Source organism: Uranotaenia lowii, chromosome 3 (assembly GCF_029784155.1).
Source record: "Uranotaenia lowii strain MFRU-FL chromosome 3, ASM2978415v1, whole genome shotgun sequence".
NCBI lineage: Eukaryota > Metazoa > Arthropoda > Insecta > Diptera > Culicidae > Uranotaenia > Uranotaenia lowii.
The window spans coordinates 199713553-199734475 of record NC_073693.1 but is presented as its reverse complement, the minus strand read 5'-3'; the positions used below and the strand labels follow the sequence as shown (position 1 = coordinate 199734475).

General features: G+C 38.4%; 1 protein-coding gene across 1 annotated transcript; it reads right to left on the bottom strand.

The window, feature by feature from the left end:
- Positions 1-13014: 13014 nt before the first annotated feature.
- On the bottom strand, positions 13015-18170 carry LOC129753000 (uncharacterized). The gene is made up of 2 exons (XM_055748792.1): positions 17226-18170; positions 13015-16914 (listed from the first exon to the last, which is right to left on the bottom strand). The coding sequence occupies exons 1-2, from the start codon at positions 18168-18170 to the stop codon at positions 13015-13017; spliced, it is 4845 nt and encodes a 1614-aa protein (XP_055604767.1).
- Positions 18171-20923: the final 2753 nt, after the last annotated feature.

Here is a 20923-nt window from a genome sequence, read left to right as displayed (position 1 = left end):
CCGGCCCTGATTTCATCTGTGGTGAAGGGGTTCTCCAGCCAGTGATTTCAGGGAAGTACGCTTTTTTCAACTGTCCTTCTCCGCGTGATCGAAATTTCATTTCCGTAGTGTACGTCTCTCCTGATCATTCTAGGGACCTGTTTGTAGCTGAGTCTTTCTCGCGGTGCCTATCCAAAGTAAGCTCAATCTGCTCTACCGAAGATGACATACTTGTTATCGGTGATTTTAACATGCCTGGCTTGAAATGGTGCCCTTCCAATGGCGGCTTTTTGTTCCCAGATCGGCTCCTTCCAACATCTTCCTGGACACTTTGAGCACCGCGACTCTTCACCAGACCAACCGCTTTGAAAACGAAAACGGCCGTATGCTAGACCTCTGCTTCATAAGCGAAGGCTTCAGGAATACGGCTATTGATTTAGCTCCTTCTCCTCTTGTTAAAGTTGTTACTCATCACCCAGCTTTAGTGGTCTCACTCGATGTCACTAGAATTAACGCTCCCATAGCGTAAACCGCTCCCTTCTACCAGGACTTCAAAAACGTCGACTACGAAGCTATCTCATTGGTCCTGGATTCTATCGAATGGGAGAACGAGCTCGGATCACTAATCAACTGCGACAACTGATGACGGTTAAAACCATGCTCTTCGAAACTTCAGCAAGCACAAGTACCTTTGCACAAAGGAAGGTGTTCTTCCAAGCAAGCTGAACACGGCGTACAAAAAAAAGCAGTAGGCGTTGCTACCAGAACTATCCCCCTATGTTCCCTTCGATCACTCAGCCATTTTGAAGGCGACAGCAAAGCTCAAAAATTTATCATCTATGGGCCCGGACGGGATACCAGCTATCTTCTTGAAACGGTTCATGCAACATTTGCTGACTCTCATCACACAAATTTTTCAATCTTCGCTAGACATCGCAATCTTTCCGTCGCTCTGGAAAGATGCTTACATGTTCCCTGTTCACAAAAAAAGAGATAAGAGAGATGTGAACTATTAAACCTCGGACTCTACTGGCCGAGCAACTAACGGGTTTTACCTGCCGGTGGGAAGGACCTAATATTAAAACCTCGGACTCTACTGGCCGAGCAAACTGTCACTTTCGGAGGTTTCCGCTGGGGTAGTTCAAATTTCGGACTGTGGTGATAAGAAAATAGTTTTTACAAAAGAATTCTTCGATTTATTCGTTCAATCCAAAAAACCGCGTGTCAATTTTTTTCGTCTGACGTACTAGAGAGAAAATTTTATTCAAATCTGTCACAACCTGCTATGATCGAATCTCGTTGTTGGCAACATGAACAACTACCGCGGAATATGAGCTCTGTGTTGGATAGCCAAACTGTTCGAATTAGTTGTTCTGGATCCGATTTCCTCGCCCTCAAAGCAATTCTTTTCCAACGAACAGCACGGATTTTTGCCGAAACGATCCACGACAACAAATTTTCTGACTTTTACATCGTTCGTGCAATTTGCTGACTTTACGTCGTTCGTGCAAACTGACGCCATCTATACTGATCTGTCTGCTGCTTTCGATAAAGTAAATCACGATATTGCTATAGCTAAACTCAATCGCTAAGGATTCTGTGGATCCCTACAGGACTGGTTTCGAAGCTATTTAACGGGACGAAAGTTATCAGTGAAAACTGGAAATTACTGGTCAAGACAATTCTCCGCTTGTTTAGGTGTGCCCCAGGGATGCCACTTGGGACCGATGATTTTTGTCATCTATATTAACAATGTTCTCACTCTCTTGGACGGCCCAAAACATGCGTATGCCGACGACTTCAAACTTTTCCACACCATCAATGACCAAGGCGATATCGATCTCTAGCAAATGCAGTTCAACACCTTCGCTCACTGCAGTGCACTGGTGTGACACCAACTGCTTGTCTCTGTGCGCATCAGCAAGTGTGCGGTCATTTCTTTTTCGCGCAGAGTACACTCTCGGGAACGAAACCATCGCCCGGGTGGACCACATCAATGATCTGAACGTTATCCTAGACCATCGGCTGGAGTTTAAGGCTCATACGAATTACATCGTCGATAAAGCATCTAGAGGTTTTGGCTTCTTACTTCGCGTAACAAAGGAGTTTAAAGATGTGTACTGCCTAAAAAGTTTGTATTGCAGCATAGTTCGCTCAACGCTTGAATATGCATCTGCAGTTTGGTGCCCATTTTACCAGAACGAAGCTGAACGAATAGAGGCTATCCAGCGGCGTTTCATACGGTACGCTCTGCGACACTTGAATTGGTTAGATCCGTTTCGTTTACCCAGTTACGAAAACCGTTGTCGTCTAATGAATTTAGACACGCTTCAAATTCGTCGTAAGGTTGCACGTGCTTGAGGCGTAGAGGATCTCCTTGCGTCGAGGATTGACTATCCCATGCAGCTGGAAGCTATTCCCTTCAGTCTGCGACCCCGAGGGTTAAGGCACCAAAATCTACAGCTCTATGTACCCATCCGGATGAATAACTACGGAGCCAACAGCGCTATAATTGGAATTTTGAGAACTTTCAACCGCTTCGCCGAGTACTTCGACTTCGACGTTTCAAGGACTACTTTTCGAAGAAAATTTTTAATGTTTAGAGAACTTTATATATTTAACTAGTTTTAACTCCTTATTTTACCAAGTTATCATTAGGATCAACATGTGATCTGTTGATGTTTTAACACAAATAAACAAATAAACTGATGTAATACTCTTATTGTTTCCAGCAGTTTATTGAACATATGAATCGTCGAATACAGATATTCCTAAACTTTAAGGTTGCTTAAAACTCTGCACATTTATTAAACGAACACACACATATAGGATCTCAGTGAAACTTCATGTTTCTTTGAAGAGATCTAAATTCTACTTAAGACACAAGCGTACATCTTTCAAGGATATAATGACTAGCATCTTACTAATGCTAACACCACCAGCCCACAGAAAGAGTACTATGTATGCCATGATCGAGAGACTCGATCTCATGACCTCCGGCTTAGAAGACTTGAACGCTATCCTCTAGGCCACGGTCGGCGGCTAGTTAGTAGGTATGTAAATATTGTAGGTTTGTAATAATATTGAAGTCTTTATGGGTACTGAAGCAAAGAGCTTATTCATAACTATGAATATTTTTATATTGCTCGGTTCTGTTCTGATGTTCTGAAAATATTTATAAAACTGCACTAAAAAAAATAACTTTCATCTCAATCAACACCAAGTGTCGTTTCTGTTTGTCTAGGGATAAAGTTTATCATGCATGACGAATGGGAGAAGAAAAAATCAGCTTTTCCCCATGCTACCGGTCGACGGTTTGAGGAAAATATTGTTTACATCCAAACGCCCGGGATTATCTTCGAATTTAGTCAGTCAACATCCCCGAGAATCCGTACCGTATCGTATTTATCGGGTTCAGAAAAACAGGTCATCCGACATTTATTTCATTCGAGTGGACGTTTGATTTATGATGCTACCGATTCAGGTGATGATACCTATCTACTGGCTTCAGTTTGTGTGAAAAGGAAAATCGGTGAAATCACTCTTGATTTACCGTTTATATACCTGCTAGCTGGCAAGCATCTCCAGATTATGCTTTGCCATGATATGTTCAGTCACAATATTGCGGTTACTGGGAAAATTTCTAATCGCGCGACGGTAGCCTTCCGTGCGGTAGGCTAGCCGGAGCAGTAAACACAGTTAAAAAAATCACTCTTACTCACTTATTTCATTGAAAAGTTAAGAAGTAAATTCTTGAATCAATCTTCAAATCATTATTTTGCAAGAGAGGACAAAACATGAAGTCATCGGAATGAAATATTATTATTCTTAGTATTCATGGAGATTGAATTAATTACGAGCGTTAAAATCCCAGACAAAACAAAAAACAATCTACATTATTGAAAACACATTTTTCCATAGCCTGAGAATTAACGAATTTGGCATGACGAAGATTTTTGATGCGATAAATGCGTCTTTGATACTTTATATACAAGGAATATTTAAAAAAGGTAGTGCCAAGGCAGCCCTGCTCTAGTATTGGTACAGGCTGAGACGTCACAATCACGCAAAATTTGTTAATTTACTAGGAAACTTATCTTTTTCGTTGATAATTCGAAGAATCTGCTGAAAATTTTCCACTTTGATAACATGTTATTGTAGAAGGATTCTTGCTCTTCAAGATCGGTACAAAAAAAGTTGCATTTCCGAATAATCTATTATATAAAATTCTCTTGTAACGGTGTTTGTAGTACTACTCCTTCGAAATTATTCAAACGATTCGAATGAAATTATTTTTAGCATATTCTGTAGGCATGCGAATCGGTTTATATCGAACAAAATAAACACGAAGTCGCTTCAATTGTCCGTAATAATTAAATTTGTAGTTTTTCGTAAGAAATAAAAGTCATGGCTTCCATTTTTTCGAGATTTTTTTTTTCATTGGGCGGTTTGTTTTTCGTCTCCAAGGTCGAGGCGTCGCGAGTTAACGTCGCGACGGCATGGCATAGCATACTGATTAGTGGCATTTGGGCGCGTATTTCTCGATCAGGCATACAGTCAATGCACGTGGTGGCGCTATGAAGCCTAGATTTGATTTTTTTTTATTCCCAGCTCATTTGTACAGCACATATTAATAAATGAGGCCTAGATGTGACCCAGATTGATATTTTGCCGATCGATTCATTTAAATTTAAACCATTTAAACGATTTTAAATGGTTTAATTATTTTGATTTCGTGTTAATTATAGCAGCAATTGTTGTTTCAAAAATATGATTTTAAAACTAATGGATATGAAATAATGGTATGACTCTCTGCGTACGTTTGAATAAAACGGAAATGGGAAGATGTATAAACAATTGTATTGTATTGTAATACGCCTATGGTTAGTTTTGATTCATATCAATAATTCTATACGATGAAAATGAACAGACACATGAACTGAACAAGAGCCTGTCGTTTAAAATAGATTATATAGGTTATGTATTAAAGGCCGAATGCACAGAATGTTTTGATTTTTTGCTTGCAATTGTGAAACTTAACAGAAAAAAACACTTTCCATAATAAAAAGTGAGGATATGCATTTTCTTGAAGAGTTTTCAGTTAAGAAGGTAAACTAGAGCAAGTGCAAATGTTCAAAATTTACAAAAAATGTATAAATTATTTCTTCATCTTTAAATAGTTGGGCCCAATAAACAATCTGACTAAATATTTTCACCTTTTTTCAAAAAATTATTCACTGAAAAACACTGTACAATTTGTTTACACACAACTCTATTACGTGCTTAACATGAAAAGTGTGTTTTTGTTTTTATATTTTGACTACATGGAAGAGACTTTTGATCCGCTTTTTTGTTGAAAAGTTTTGTTGTGATTGGAATATCAACGGTAGCAGATTTTTTTAAATATATTTTTAATATGACCTGAAAGTGTTTAAAATAATATACACTCCTGTCGTTTCACATATTGGAACAAGCTAAAACGCGCTTTTTAGTCATGAAACATCTACCTTTTAAGAATTTCCTCTCCAAAATGATTCAGCTTTAAGTGTCAAAGGTCAGAAAGGGGTTTGTCGTGTGTTGAATCTGAAGTGGATATTCAAAAATAATGTCTTTGTAAATTAAGGTCTTTTGCTTTAAACAGAATTCAGTAAAAGTGTGTTTTCACTTGCCTCAATGAGCTGGACAAATATTAATTTAGAAACATTTTGACAACATTTTTGAATATTTAACTTTTAACAAGAGTTTGTTGAGAACTGATTTAGTTAAGCAATAAACGAAAATTGAATTGTTTTTAAGAATAACATATTATTCTTAGATTTATAAAAGTTCAACTATGGTAAAATCCGTTTGCACTTGGCCTGGTGAATCTGAATTGAAATTTTAATTTAATTGAAGATTGAAATTAAAAAACAGAAGCAAGAGAAACTTTGAAAACTGTTACTCTTCTCGGCTCAAAAATCATAATTTTGAGGATTTGTGTTATGTGTTATTTTTTTTGGATCCATTCAATTTTTTTAAATCTGTCTTCAATCGATTGTCAATAAACAGATAAGGTCAGTAAGTTGAAATTAAAAAGACCCTCAGCAGAAGAAGAATTGCTGTGATTCAGCCGAAAAACAAATTCCAAACATATTTTTTTATCTTTTAAAAACAATTTCATTCCTTAATTTATTGAGTTACAGTTTATTCATATGAATTTAATTTGCATTTTTTGCTAAAACAAATAAAATATAGTAATTTGCGGTATAAAAAGTCGCCAGATTTAATACCATGCAAGCTTGGCATCACTTCAAGTTGTAATGTGTCATGTCTACAAGTTTAGCTAATGGTGAAAAAAATATCAATATGATTTTAACAGGGAAAGGTATTTTGATACGAGATATTCTATTTACAAACCTTTCTGCATTGCAGTGTGAAGAAGGGAACGACAAAAAGAGTTCCATATGAATTGCGTTGTATAGCTTGAAAACTTTTTACCCAATCAGGGCTTCCATACAAGTTTGTTGGCATAAATCGAGAACTTAACAAGCAAAAGGAAGAGAGGTTTTTTGGGTATGATTAATTTGAGACCCTCCCTTATTCCTGGGTGGAGTCGGAAAGAGAGATGCAAATTTTTATTCATATTATATTTGGCATAATTTGAAAACTTATCAGACAAATAAAGCGAAATGTTACGTCATGTAGATAAAAAAAACGATTTTATAGTTGTTCGTTAGCACTTCTTGCATTGCAAGAAAGGAAGGGCTGGAAGTTCATATCATTAGAACATACATAATGAAATAATTGTTTGTTGTTCTCATCGACTTTTTTCGAGTTTAAAAGTCGATGAAAACAACAAACAATTCATCGCGGCGATTCAACCAGAAAATAAATGAATGAAATAATTAGAAACTCTATTTAGCTTATAAAAACTGAGTTAAAGTTTTAGATCTTGAAAAACAAATTTAGAGATCAATTCTAAGAAAATACTCCGAAAACATCTTTGTACTGAGGTTAGAAACTTCAGTTGCTGCTCTCTATTTAAAGCATTTGCTTCTAAGTTATGTTGAAATTTGGTTTAAAACGCTGTTTAGGAAATAAAACTAAATTTCATTATTTTGGCAAATTTAATTAAATTTTGGAAGGTGTAGCAAAGCACACCGGGTCAGCTAGTCTATTATATAAAATTCTCTTGTAACGGTGTTTGTAGTACTACTCCTCCGAAATTACCAAAACGATTCAAATGAAATTATTTTTAGAATATTCTGTGGGCATGCGAATCGGTTTATATCGAATAAAAACAACAAAAAGTCACATCAATTGTCCGTAATCATTAAATTTGTAATAAATTGAATCAAATTAAAGTCATGGCCTTCAATTTTTTCGAGAGATTTTTTTCATTGGGCGCCGGGCGGTTTGTTTTTCGTCTCCAAGGTCGAGGCGTCGCGAGCTAACGTCGCTAGAGAATAGTTACCATGGCACAGCATACTGATTAATGGGAACATTTGGGCGCGTATTTCTCAACCAGGCATACTTCCAATTCACGTGGTGGCTCTATGAAGCCTAGATTTGATATTTTTCTCTATGTATCCCAGCAAAATTGTACAGCACAAATTAATGAATGCGGCCTAGATGTCCCCCAGATTGATATTTTGCCGATCGAATCAAAACCATTCAAACGATTTTAAAACTTAAAACGATGTTGATTCCGTGTTAATTAAAGCAGCATGTTTTGTCTTAAAAATAAAAATTTAATACTGATAAAGGTATCTTTGCGGACGTTTGAAAAAAAGAAAATGAGAAGATTTTCAAGCAATTATGTATATAATTCGATACACCTAGATTCCTGTCGATAGCAGACAAAATAATAACATGTATTAATTAATCAGAACCACAACAAAATCCGATGAAAACGAACAAACACATGAACAAGAGTTTGTCTTTTACAATAGATTATATTTCAAAAGTGAGAAGAATTTTCAGTTGAGAAAGTACACTAGAGCAAGACCAAACTTTCAACAATCAAAAAAAAAAATGGAGGTATAAATTATTTCTTCATCTATTAATTTTTGGGCCCATACCAACAATCTGACGAAATAAACTCAACTTTTCTTTTAAACCATTTACCGAAAAAACATGAACATCTATCTTTAAGGAATTTCCTCTCCAAAATGATTCAGCATTATATGAGAAAGGTATGAAAGGAGTATCCCCCGTGTTGAATCTTAAGTGGATATTCAAAACTATCAAAAGTGTCTTTGTAAGTGGAGCCTTTTGTTTAAAACAGCATTAAGTAAAAGTGGAGTATCAAAAATTTACCTTAACTCCAAAAAAATTGCAGATATATCAATGAAATTTGATACAACGAACAGGTACACGTATCAAATTCGTTTCAAAGCCTTTAAACTACATTTCGCATCTATGAATAAGTTCAGAAAATGCATAGTGTTTTCACTTGCTTCAATAATTGGGACAAATGTCAACTTAGAAGTATCTTTTAGTCAACATTTTTGCATATTTTACTTTCAACAAAAGTTTGATGAGAAATGATTTAGTTATTCAACAAACGAAAATTTTTTTGTTTTAAAGATTTACATATTTTTCTTAAAAGCTCAACTATGTTAAAATCCGTTTACATTGTTTACATCCGTGTTGTATCTGAATTGAAATAAAGATTGAAATAAAAAAAATCAAACAAAAGACACTTTGGTAACTGTAAGCCTTCTCGGTGTACAAATTATCATTTTATGGTTTTGTGTGATGTTCACATGAAAAATTTTAGAAAATATTCATACCACCTTCGAAGCATGAACAGACTTTTTTCGATCCATCAAATTTTTGATAATCTGCTTTTCATTCGATTGTTAATGAACAAATAAGGTCAGCAAGTTTAGATCTTCAAAATTCTTAAAAAGCTCAGCTAAAAAAAAAAGAAAATAACCGTAATTCAGCCGAAAACAAAATTTAAACATATTTTTTCTCCTTTAAAACCATTATTTTCCTTGATCCTTTGAGTTGTGGTTTATCAATATGAATTCAATTTGCACTTTCTGCTAAAACAAATCAAAATATAGTAATTTGCAGTATAAAAAGTCGCCAGATTTCATACCATGCAAGTGCTGTTTAGCATCACTTCAATTTATAACGTGTCATATCTACAAAGTGACTGATTTTAGCATGGGAAGGAATTTTGGCACGAGATATGTTTCCATGATGGTTATAAACCTTTCTGCATTGCAGTGTAAAGAAGGGAGGGACAAAGGGAGTTCAATGTAAATTACAATGTATAGCTTGAAAACGTATCAAACCAATAAGGGCACCCATACAAGTTTATTGGCATAAATCGAAAATTTATAAAGCAAAAGGAAGAGAGGGTAATTGGATACGAAGAATTTGAGACCATTCCTTATTTCTGGGTGGAATCGCAAAGAAGGAGGCAAGTTCTCATTCATATTATATTTGGAATAATTCGAAAACTTATCAGATAAATAAAGCGAAATACTACGTCATTTAAATACTAAAAATTCAGTTACAGTAGTTCGTGAGCACCTTTTGCATTGCTAGAGGGAAGGGGGAAAGGACTTGAAGTCCATATCATTAAAACATGCATTTTGACATTATTAAAGCTTATAAAAATAGATTAAAATTTTCAGGTCTTGAAAAACAAATCTAGAGATCAATTTTAAGAAAATATTATTGAAACGTCTTTGAACTGTAGTTGGAAACTTCAGGTGCTGTTCTTCTTTTTTTTTTAAAGCATTCGCTTCTAAATTATGTTGAAATTTGGTTTGAAACGCTGTCTAGGCAATAAAACTGAATTATAATTATTTTAACAAATTTTATTGAATTTTGGAAGGTGGAGCAAAGCACACCGGGTCAGCTAGTCTATTATATAAAATTCTCTTGTAACGGTGTTTGTAGTACTACTCCTCCGAAACGACCGAAACGATGCAAATGAAATTATTTTTAGAATATTCTGTAGGCATGCGAATCGGTTTATATCGAATGAAAATAACATAAAGTCGCATCAATTGTCCGTTATAATTAAATTTGTTGTTTTTTGAAACAAATTAAAGTCATGGCTTCCATTTTTGGAAATTTTCTTTCCTTTGGGCGCCGGGCGGTTTGTTTTTCGTCTCCATGGTCGAGGCGTCGCGACTCGCGAGCAAACGTCGAGAGAGGATTGTAACCGTGGCATAGCATACTGATTTATGGGGAACATTAGGGCGCGTATTATTCATCCAGGCATACTGTCAATGCACGTGGTGGCGCTATGAAGCCTAGATGTGATATTTTTCTGTATGATTCCCAGCACATTTGTACAGCACATATTAATGAATGCGGCATAGATGTAACCCAGATTGATATTTTGAAGACCAAGAATCAAAACCATTTAAACGATTTTAAAAATTAAAACTATTTTGATTCCGTAGTGAATTAAACCAGTATTTTTTGTCTATATAAATTTGATACTGATAAAGCTAGCTTTGCGGACGTTTGAAAAAAAAGTAAGAAGATTAACAAACAATTTAGGCGCTTGGGATTAGAAGGGGTGCAAGTGCTAAATGATGGTTTCGAGAAAACGCGCTTCAAACTTCTTAAGATGCTCGATTTTTCAAATATTTTTCGAATTCGGGCAGTTTTAATTAAATTAAAAAGGTATTCAAACAAATTACAAAAAATCTGAGTTTTTCACCAGATGTACATTGAAACATGAAGACTCGTTAGGTACTCAAAATTGATGATTTTTGCACTTGCACCCCTCTGATCCTGAGGGCCTCAATTGTATAATCTAATACGCCTAGATTCTTATCGATAGAAGACAAAATAATAACATCTATTGATTTTTCAGAACCACAACAAAACCCATTAAAAATGATCAAACACATGAACTGAAGAAGAGCCTGTCCTTTGAAATAGATTATTAGTAAAAAGTGAGGGTATGCATTTTCCGGAGGAATTTTCAGTTGAGAAGGTACACTTGAGTAAGTGCAAACGTTCAACACTTACAAAAAATAAAAAATGTATAAATTATTTCTTCATCTTTTAATTGTTGGGCCCATACAAATAATCTGACGAAATAAACTCAACGTTTTTTAAACCATTCACCGAAAAACACTACTATTTGTTTACACACAATTCAAGTACGCACTTTACATGAAAAGTGTGTTGGTTATTATTATGACCGAAAAGTGTTGAAAATACTATTAACTCCTGTCATTTTATATGGTGGAACGATTCCAAACGCGCCTTCTAGCCATGAAACAGCTACCTTTAGGAATTTCCTCTCCAAAATGATTCAGCATTATATGAGAAAGGTCTGAAAGTGGTATCCCGCGTGTTGAATCTGAAGTGGATATTCAAAATTATTAAATGTCTTTGTAAATAAAGATCTGTTGTTTTAAACAGCATTCAAAAAAAGTTGAGTTTAAAAAATAAGCTGATATTGCAGAAAAACTGCAGATACATATATTTATGAAATCTGATAACACATACAGGAACAAGTATTAAATTCATTTTAAAGTCTCCACACTGATGCATCTGAAAATAAAAACTATTTGGTTAAACTTAAACCAATAAATGGGACAAATGTATATTTCTTTTTGGAAGAATATGAAAATTGACCTGTGATGATATCCGTTTGCACTTGCCCTGGTGTTTCATTATTGAAAATTAAAATTTTCAAAAAAGATACAAGATATTTTAAGGTTTCGAGTTATGTTTACATGAAAATTTCCAGAGAATAGAATAAACTCATGAAATCTCTTAACTTAACTTAAATAAACTTAACAGATTATTTCTTTTTGATCTGTTTATTTTTTTGAAATCTGCTTTTCAATTAACTGTTATTGAATCTTGAAAATATCACAAATCTAAAATGAAATCTGATTTTTGGTTATTTATGGAAAAAATCGGATCTTTTTAGCTCGAAGCTTGCCAAGTTTGATGGTTACGTTGAGTGCTAAAAAAATCGAATTTGCAATGGGAAGCTGATACCTGATACCATTCGGCAATATTCAAATCATCCGAATTAAAGAAAAGTAAATCATAAAGTACTCATGTAAGATGCATGTAAAATTTATTGTAGGTATTTTTTTATAATTTAAGCAAAAACCTGTAGAATTGAGTTAAAATTCTTAGGTTAAATTCCGATAGAATTAAGCGGGACAATTCAAGTAAACTAAAAGGAGGGAAATGTAGAAAAAAACTAGGCAAAACTTCTTAGAACTCAACATTTGATGATTTTTTAAATTAAAAAGCAAAGAAAAATGGAAAATGAACGCCAAGTTTAATATGGTAAGACGAAGTTTACCGGGTCTACTAGTTTTTCTATAAAATAGACCATCGAAGTTAGAAAAAATGGTGCATTTTCCCCATTGAAATTTGCAAAACTTTAAAATTATTTCAAAGTCTTTTATGAAAATGTTCAAATCAGTACAGTTTAAGCTCCTCATTGCAATAGAGTGACCAAAACACAAATTTTTATACAAAACAACAATCAGTCTGTTGGGAGGTTCAGGAACGGCGAAGGTCCGGGATCGTAATTAAAATTGCATTTACCGAACTTGCGGGCGCGGGGTCAATGACCGGTTAAATATGGACTTAGCCAAATTTCTTCACTTGTGCACCTTATTATTTCCGATTTAAAAATTACCGGATTTCGCGGAATAAATGCTAACACCGTGTTTAGGGGAAGCAAAACATGTACTATATTGGTTTTTTAACTTTTAATCTACTTAAGTTCAATTTAGAATTACATGCGTTTTGGACTTAATTCTACGGGATGCACAGACACGATATCTTCGGATGGTTGACCCAGACTGCCGTTCGGGATCCAAAACGGCGGGCTCCAAACTTCGGCTGGGGCTCGGTCGCTAACAATAGATCGGGTCGCGATCGTTTTTGGGGAGAAATATTTCCCACCCATTGTTTTCCACCTATTGTTGGGCGATGATCGATAGTTGGGCGTCGCGACGACTCACAGCATCTGGCTACCAACGAGTTTTGTAGCGACGAGGGGTTTCGGTATTCAACATCCCGACCCCCCTGAAATAGCTAGATTTCAGTAGTCTTCACGGCGGTGTCTGAACCTGAAGACACGTTTCCATCGTTGGTTGGAATTGGAAGCATGCAAATTTTGGTTACAGGGCGAGTCATATAACCATTGGATGTTCGTAAGGTGACAACTCGGGTTACACCGTCATTTCCAGGGTGCACTTGGTGAATACGGGCCATCTTCCACTTCATCGGCGGTTGGTTTTCATCGACGATAATGACAAGCCGGCCGGGCTCGATCTTGATCGGAGGCTGCCAGTTTTTGACTCGAGGTTGGAGCTGAGTCAGGTACTCGATGTGCCATCTTCGCCAGAAACGTTGGAGCTGTTGCTGCATCAGTTGGTACTGCTTCAGTCGGTTTTCAGGTGTTGAGCTGAGGTCTTTCTCGGGGAGCGCATGGATGGAGGAACCGATGAGGAAGTGAGCTGGCGTGAGCGGTTGGAAGTCTTTGGGATCGTCGGAAAGTTGCGTCAAAGGTCGAGAATTGAGACAGGCTTCGACTTGGACGAGGAGAGTTTCGAAATCTTCGTGGGAGGCAGAGGAATTTCCCAGAACACGTAGCAGATGTTTTTTGGCGGAGCGGACAGCGGCTTCCCACAAGCCACCGAAGTGAGGAGCGGAGGGAGGGTTCAGCTGCCAGTCGATTCCTTCTTCACTACATACTTGCTGCATTTCGTCATGGTGGTCGCGGCTTCGTAGAGTTTTGAGCAGTTCCTTGAGTTGATTACGTGCGCCGACAAAATTTGTTCCGTTGTCGGAATAAAGAGTGGCGCATTTCCCTCTTCTGCCTATGAAACGACGGAGAGCCTGGACGAACTTGGCGGTGGACAAGTCCGAAACCAACTCGAGGTGTACCGCTTTCGTGCTAAAGCACACAAAAACCGCAACGTATGCCTTGATCGGTGCCTTTCTGTAGCCTTGCCGTATGTAGACGGGACCGAAATAGTCCACTCCTGTGTGGGTGAATGCTCTGGATGCCTGGATACGTGGTGATGGTAATTGGCCCATAAATTGTTGTTGGAGTTTGGGTTTTATGCGAAAACAGGTTAAGCATTGGTGTGTTATTCGTCTGCAAAGGTCTCTTCCACTCAACGGCCAGAATTTTAGACGCATAGAGCTTAGCATCAACTGTGGGCCAGCGTGTAGCAATCGGATGTGGTAAATTTCAGCTAGAAGGTTTGAGAATTGATGATTTCCAGGGATTATCATGGGGTGTTTGCTTTCTGTGGACAAATCTGAGTGTTCGAGCCGCCCACCGATGCATAGTATACCATCATCGCGAATCATTGGAACCAGCCAGCGCAGCCTCGATGATCGATGAACGAAACCAGATTTCCTTAAGTCTTTCAGTTCGGATGAGAAAGCTTCCTTTTGAACTAAACGAACGAGTTGTTTTTCGGCATCGATGAGTTCGCAAAGTTTGATCCTAGTTGTTTTTATCCTCTCTTCAGCAGGTTTGCCCAAATTGTAAAGGTAACGGAGACATAGAACGGTAACACGGAGAAGTTTAAAGTAGCATTTAAAGTGACCAAAATACCAATCGTTGAATGTGCCTTCGTTTTCAGCTACAACTCCTACCACTTTCCTTCGTTCTTCTTCGTGGACATTTTCTTCACAGGGTTGATTGATTGAATTTGGCCAATGTTCGGAGTCCTGTGCTAACCATGGTGGGCCAGTCCACCATGTTTGATCTGTGACAATTTGCTCAGCGTTGAGCCCTCGGGATAATTGATCGGCGGGATTCATTATACCTGGCACATGTTTCCAAGTGCAATTTTGGGTGAAATTCTGGATAGAGGAAACACGATTGGCCACGAATGTGGTCCAAGTGCTAGGAGTTTGTGCCAACCACTGTAGAACGGTTCTAGAATCTGTCCAAAAATATGTTTCAAGGGGGGCTTCCATAGATTCCAAAACCTTCACGTACAGTTCAGCTGCTAGCAAAGCTCCACAGAGCTCCAATCGGGGAATAGTTTGGCGTTTTAAGGGTGAAACTCTTGATTTGGATGAAACGAGAGATACTTGTGTTTTTCCTGTGGGGTCTTTGGAAACCAAATACATGCAGGCACCATATGCCTTTTCGGAGGCATCCGAGAAACAGTGGAGCTGTTTCTGATTCGCAGAAGCTAAACCAACGAAGCGGGGAATGCGGAGGTCTTTTAAATTTGGGAGAAGGGAATAAAATTCTGTCCACCAGTCTGTTAAGGGTTGGGGTAGGAGTTCGTCCCATCCAATAGGGTTACCATCTTTATTTTTCTGCTCCCAAATCAGCTGCATGAATATTTTGGCGCTCGTTACCACCGGTCCTAGTAATCCTAACGGATCGAAAATTTTAGCGATGTTGGATAGTATTTTCCGTTTGGTAAGCTCTTCGGGAATGATTGGGGAAATTTCGAAATTGAACCGCAGCTCATCAGATTTTGGCTCCCACACTAAGCCAAGTGTTTTGACCGTTCGATCACGTTCAAAGTCAATGCCATCGTCCAGAGGAATTGCCAAATTCTCAGCAATGACTCCTTCCAGTACTTCTGGGAGGTTGGATGCCCATTTCCGTAATTTAAAACCTCCACTAAGTGCCAATTCATCCAGCTCCAAGCGAATTTTCTTCGCTTCAGTTGTGCTGTTGATTCCGGTGATTAAGTCATCCATGTATACATCTCTGCTAAGTCTACAAGCAGCTAGCGGAAATTTTTGTACCTCGTCGTCTGAAAGCTGTTTCAAAGTTCGCGTAGCCAGATAGGGAGCTGATTTTGTACCATATGTTACTGTACGGAGTTCATAAGTTTCAATGGGAGCTTCTGAAGAAAATCGCCAAAATATGCGCTGTAACGGGTAGTCTTTTGGGTCAATCCAGATTTGCCGGAACATTTTTTCTACGTCGGCAATAAGGACAATCGGGAAAAATCTACTGCGCATAATAAGAGTTCGCAAATCGTCCTGAACTACAGGGCCATTCAAAAGTATGTCGTTCAAGGATGTTCCTGAGGATGATCTACTGGAGGCATCAAAAACAACTCGCACGCGAGTGGTGGTGCTTGAGGATTTTATAACCGGGTGGTGTGGTAAATAAAAAGCAATTGTGCTATCCGAAAGATTATCTGCCTTCCCCATATGACCGCAATTCAAGTATTCTGTCATGAATGCATGGTATTCGTTTTTCAAATTTTCATCAGAGGAGAGTCGTTTCTCAAGGTTCAGAAACCGTCGCATTGCTGAAGTTTTGGAATCCCCCAATTTGTTCAACGCATTTTCGCACTTCGGTAAGGCTACTGTATAACGACCATCCTTCCCACGTTTCACCGATTCCAAATAAAGTTTTTCGCATTGTGTTTCTTCCACAGAATAGTTTACAGTACGACTTCCGTTTTCGCATTCCCAAAACTTCGCCATAAGATTCTCCAACGAATCTAAAACCGCCAAATGTTTGCATAAAATTGGTTCTTCCTTGCTGTTAGCTACGCTTCCTGTCACTAGCCACCCGAAAACCGAATCAATTAAACTTGGGGGATCGGCTAGTGTGATTCCTTTCGGCAGATTCCAAACCGTCTCGGAGAAAGAAGATGTGGGTAAATCCTCGGTTACTTTCGGTAATACATAAAAATCCATAATTTGGGCGTAATTAGAGTTTTTCGAGCGAACCATAGCACGAACCTTTTCCTTGGTACTAGTAGGGAATTGACCTATTCCGCTGATCTGCACATCAGCTCTGTTCCTTTTGAAACGAAGTAGTTGCGAGAAATGTGAGGATATTATGTTGCACTCAGATCCCGAATCTAAAAGTGCCCTAGCTGAAACCGAATTTCCATAGTCGTCCTCCAGTAGAACAACTGCCGTAGCCAAAAGAACCTTTCTCGCTGACCTCCCGATATTGGAGCTGATTGTAGCATTCGAAGTACCTGCCTGGGGATTAGGGTTACCATTTCGTTTAGGTGTATTTCGTCAGATAGTGTGCTCTTAGAGTTCTCTCCCGCCTTATAGCACACGAGGGTATGATGACGGCCTTTGCACCGACGGCACGAGAATTTGGAGTTGCAGTCTCGAGCTTGATGCCCTTTTCGAAAACAATTTCGGCAGAGATTGTGTTGGCGTAGCACGTTTTCCCTTTCCCCAACCGAAAGTTTTTCGAAAGACGAACAAGTAAAAAGTGGGTGATTCTCAGAACAACAAACGCATTTCGGGGATGGAGTATGAAAAGCACCATGATTAGTAACCTTGGATTGGATGGCCTTTCGAATAGGAGGTGGATGTTGTTCGGAGGGTTTCCCGGGGAGTGAATCCAATATTTGAATACGGCGATGCAGAAACTCAACCAAGTCCTTCAGAGTTTCTTCTTCCTTCGTTGAAGTGTGCTCCTCCCAGCTACGTCGCGTTTTTTCGTCAAACCTCGAGCACAACAGATGAATCAGCAACAAATCCTTATAGTCAGCAATCTGGACCACTTGATCTAACACCTTCGTTGACTTCTCAAAACCTTCGACCAATGCTTGAAGCTCGAATGCTGATTCTCGTTTGATGAAAGGAAGCTCGAAAAGATTTTGAACTTGTTTTCGCTTAAGGGCTTTGCTGTTCGAATACCTTTTGACCAACAAATCCCACGCTACCGTGTAATTCGCTTGGGTTAACGCAAGTGACGATATAACAGAGAGGGCTTCCCCTTCTAGTTGACTCCGAAGATAATGATACTTTTCAATCACAGGTAGATCTTCAGAGTGATGAATAAGGGACAAATACAGATCTCGGAATGACAACCACTCTTCGATGTTTCCGGAAAACTTAGGCAGACTGATTAAAGGCAATTTAACGTGCGGATGGGAAGTTGCGGCGAAATTCGACTCGTTAACCGGCAGGGATGCACTCGATACGGGATATTCCCGCATTTTGGATTGGAGAAAACCTTTCAGCTCAAAAAATTTATTCTGGAAATCCAAACGCTCTTTCACATACCTCTCTTCCTCCTCCTCCTCCGACTGTTCCTCAACTTCCGCCATTGCCTCATCGATCTTCTCCCACAGCGAGTCTAACCTTTCCAACCGCGATGCCAGCTCACGCGCGTCCCGCTGGTCGTCGTAGTTCTGCATGTACGTGTAGATTCCTTGGAATGACGTCATCAGGTTCCGCAAACGCAGCAGCGACGATTTCAAGGTACGTTGAGGCATGGTACCTTATCCGACGAATTCCTGGACCAGAAGAGAAAGAAAAAAACCAAAAGGAGCACCTCCTAGGCTCGACTGGAAGCTTGGACAGCTACTAACCTTGTTCCAACAGAAAGAATGCCTTTTTGCTGAATCTTCACGAACGCTGCTACGAAGTAACCTCAAACTCGACCTCGTCTTCCGAAAAATGACCTTCATGCACTTTAGCATGCAATAGGACTGGTGCGACCCTGGTTTGGATGTATAACCGGCTTCCGTGTCACCAACGACCAATATTCACGTGAGAAGTGTTCCACATGGGTAGGATGTACGCTTCAACCTTTGGGAAATAAACACAAGAGAAGCACCTTGTGGCACAGCTGTGGGTATTGGAGAGCTACTAACCTGCTCCCGATTAAATTCGGGCCTTGTATTTTTATGTTTTTAATCGGGAACAGTTCTCGCTACAATCCTGGGGACCTTGGTCTTATTGGACCAACAGATTTTGGTAATGAAGTAGTAGTGATTATCCTGTCTGGTAAGTCAACCGTGGTAAGCCAACCGTAGTAACCAATCGTCCGTCGGAAACCGCTCACCCTCGAAACCCGTTTTCGTAGGATATGGAATAAAAACCAAGCGTGATACCAGGCAAACAATGATGAAACCTTGGAATGCTACTCACATGTACTAAATTTATTCATGCCTTGTATAAATTTAGTAAACTGGAACTCAGGAACTTTGCATGCAGATCCTAGTCCTTCCGGGGTGGTGTTGGCCAGGAGTAAACCTTGGATTTTGGAGATGGGAGCCTTTGACCAAAACGACACGTGTGAGCAGCCTTTGTTTCCTTTGTTGTACCACGACTATTGTTGCATGCAGCGATGGCGGACGATCCACAATATATGGCACGTGCTTTCCAAATTATCCGCAAAATCCGATGAAATTCCTGGTCCCGTGCCTTCAACCGATATCCGGCTCGAAGGACCATATGTTGGGAGGTTCAGGAACGGCGAAGGTCCGGGATCGTAATTAAAATTGCATTTACCGAACTTGCGGGCGCGGGGTCAATGACCGGTTAAATATGGACTTAGCCAAATTTCTTCACTTGTGCACCTTATTATTTCCGATTTAAAAATTACCGGATTTCGCGGAATAAATGCTAACACCGTGTTTAGGGGAAGCAAAACATGTACTATATTGGTTTTTTAACTTTTAATCTACTTAAGTTCAATTTAGAATTACATGCGTTTTGGACTTAATTCTACGGGATGCACAGACACGATATCTTCGGATGGTTGACCCAGACTGCCGTTCGGGATCCAAAACGGCGGGCTCCAAACTTCGGCTGGGGCTCGGTCGCTAACAATAGATCGGGTCGCGATCGTTTTTGGGGAGAAATATTTCCCACCCATTGTTTTCCACCTATTGTTGGGCGATGATCGATAGTTGGGCGTCGCGACGACTCACAGCATCTGGCTACCAACGAGTTTTGTAGCGACGAGGGGTTTCGGTATTCAACACAGTCATTGGCATTTCAGTGAACTGATTCAACAATCGTTTATTGGTGTTAATTGTTCCATATAAGAATTGAACATGGTAAACCAGTTGAATTAAAATCATGACAATCAGTTGAACACCCAATATCTACTAGCTTGACCTTTTAAAACCTGATTTTTTCTTCATTCGTTGCATTCATTAATAAAATAAGAAAAAAAAACATAATGCAATCTTAAACGGACCAAAAAACTTCATAACATAGTGAAATAGAGGCCTTTCAACATAATCGAAATGAAATTGGAATTCATTTTGGTTCTAAAATGTGTTTTCTTTGAAATTCCTACCATTCTCATATAAATTTTCGATACAATCGTTTTTGTGACGTCACAAAAAAAATCCAATATGGCTCTCGGCACTACCTTATTTAAATATTCCTTGCTTTATATGCTGGTCGAATTCAATTATGTTGTCGTAAAATGTAACAAATCGTATATGAGAAGTTAAAAAAAGGGTTGTGTACGGTGAATAATCTATTATAGGAAATAATACCATTCGCATCGCAAAAAATTGGACTGCGCACTCATAACTGCAAAATTTGTGCAATCTGTCGAATCAGTATAAAATTTGACGGTTTTCTACACGCTAACCGCTTTTCAGTTAAACTTTATACGGATAACTCCGACTGCAAAACATAGCACGAAATCCAACACTCAATGAATGATCGCTACCGTGTCGTCGAACTCTAAACTTATTTAAACAACTACAGGTTTTCATTTTTTTTTTCGTGAATTTGTCCGCTGATTGACCCCATCGCAAACAGGTTTTTTTATTATTCATTTTTCCGTGATTTTGACCGCTGATTGACCAAGCTCAAGGCAAACACAATTTTTTGTTTTATAAACAATAGATAATCCGATAATGATATTTGGTATACATGTTTGTTTGACAACTTTTTATTAAAACATCTTTCAATGTTTTCCGCTTGTTCATCCGGTTTAATTTCAGTCGATAAATAATCCATATGTAGAACAATGCTCATTTTTTTCTTGAATACTGTAATTTTTTTTACGGGAGCCCTAATCAGCTATCGCAGAAATAGAAAAAAAGAGTGGATCAGCAATAACATGTCGCTTAGGAGTTGAAGTTAATTTGATGATTGAAAACATCAACAGCACATACATAGGTATGTGAAAAATCATCATTCATCTTGTTTACATATCGCTCTCGAATCGATTTGGTTCTTTTTTTTGCATTTCTCAAGGCCAATCTCTTCCACTCTG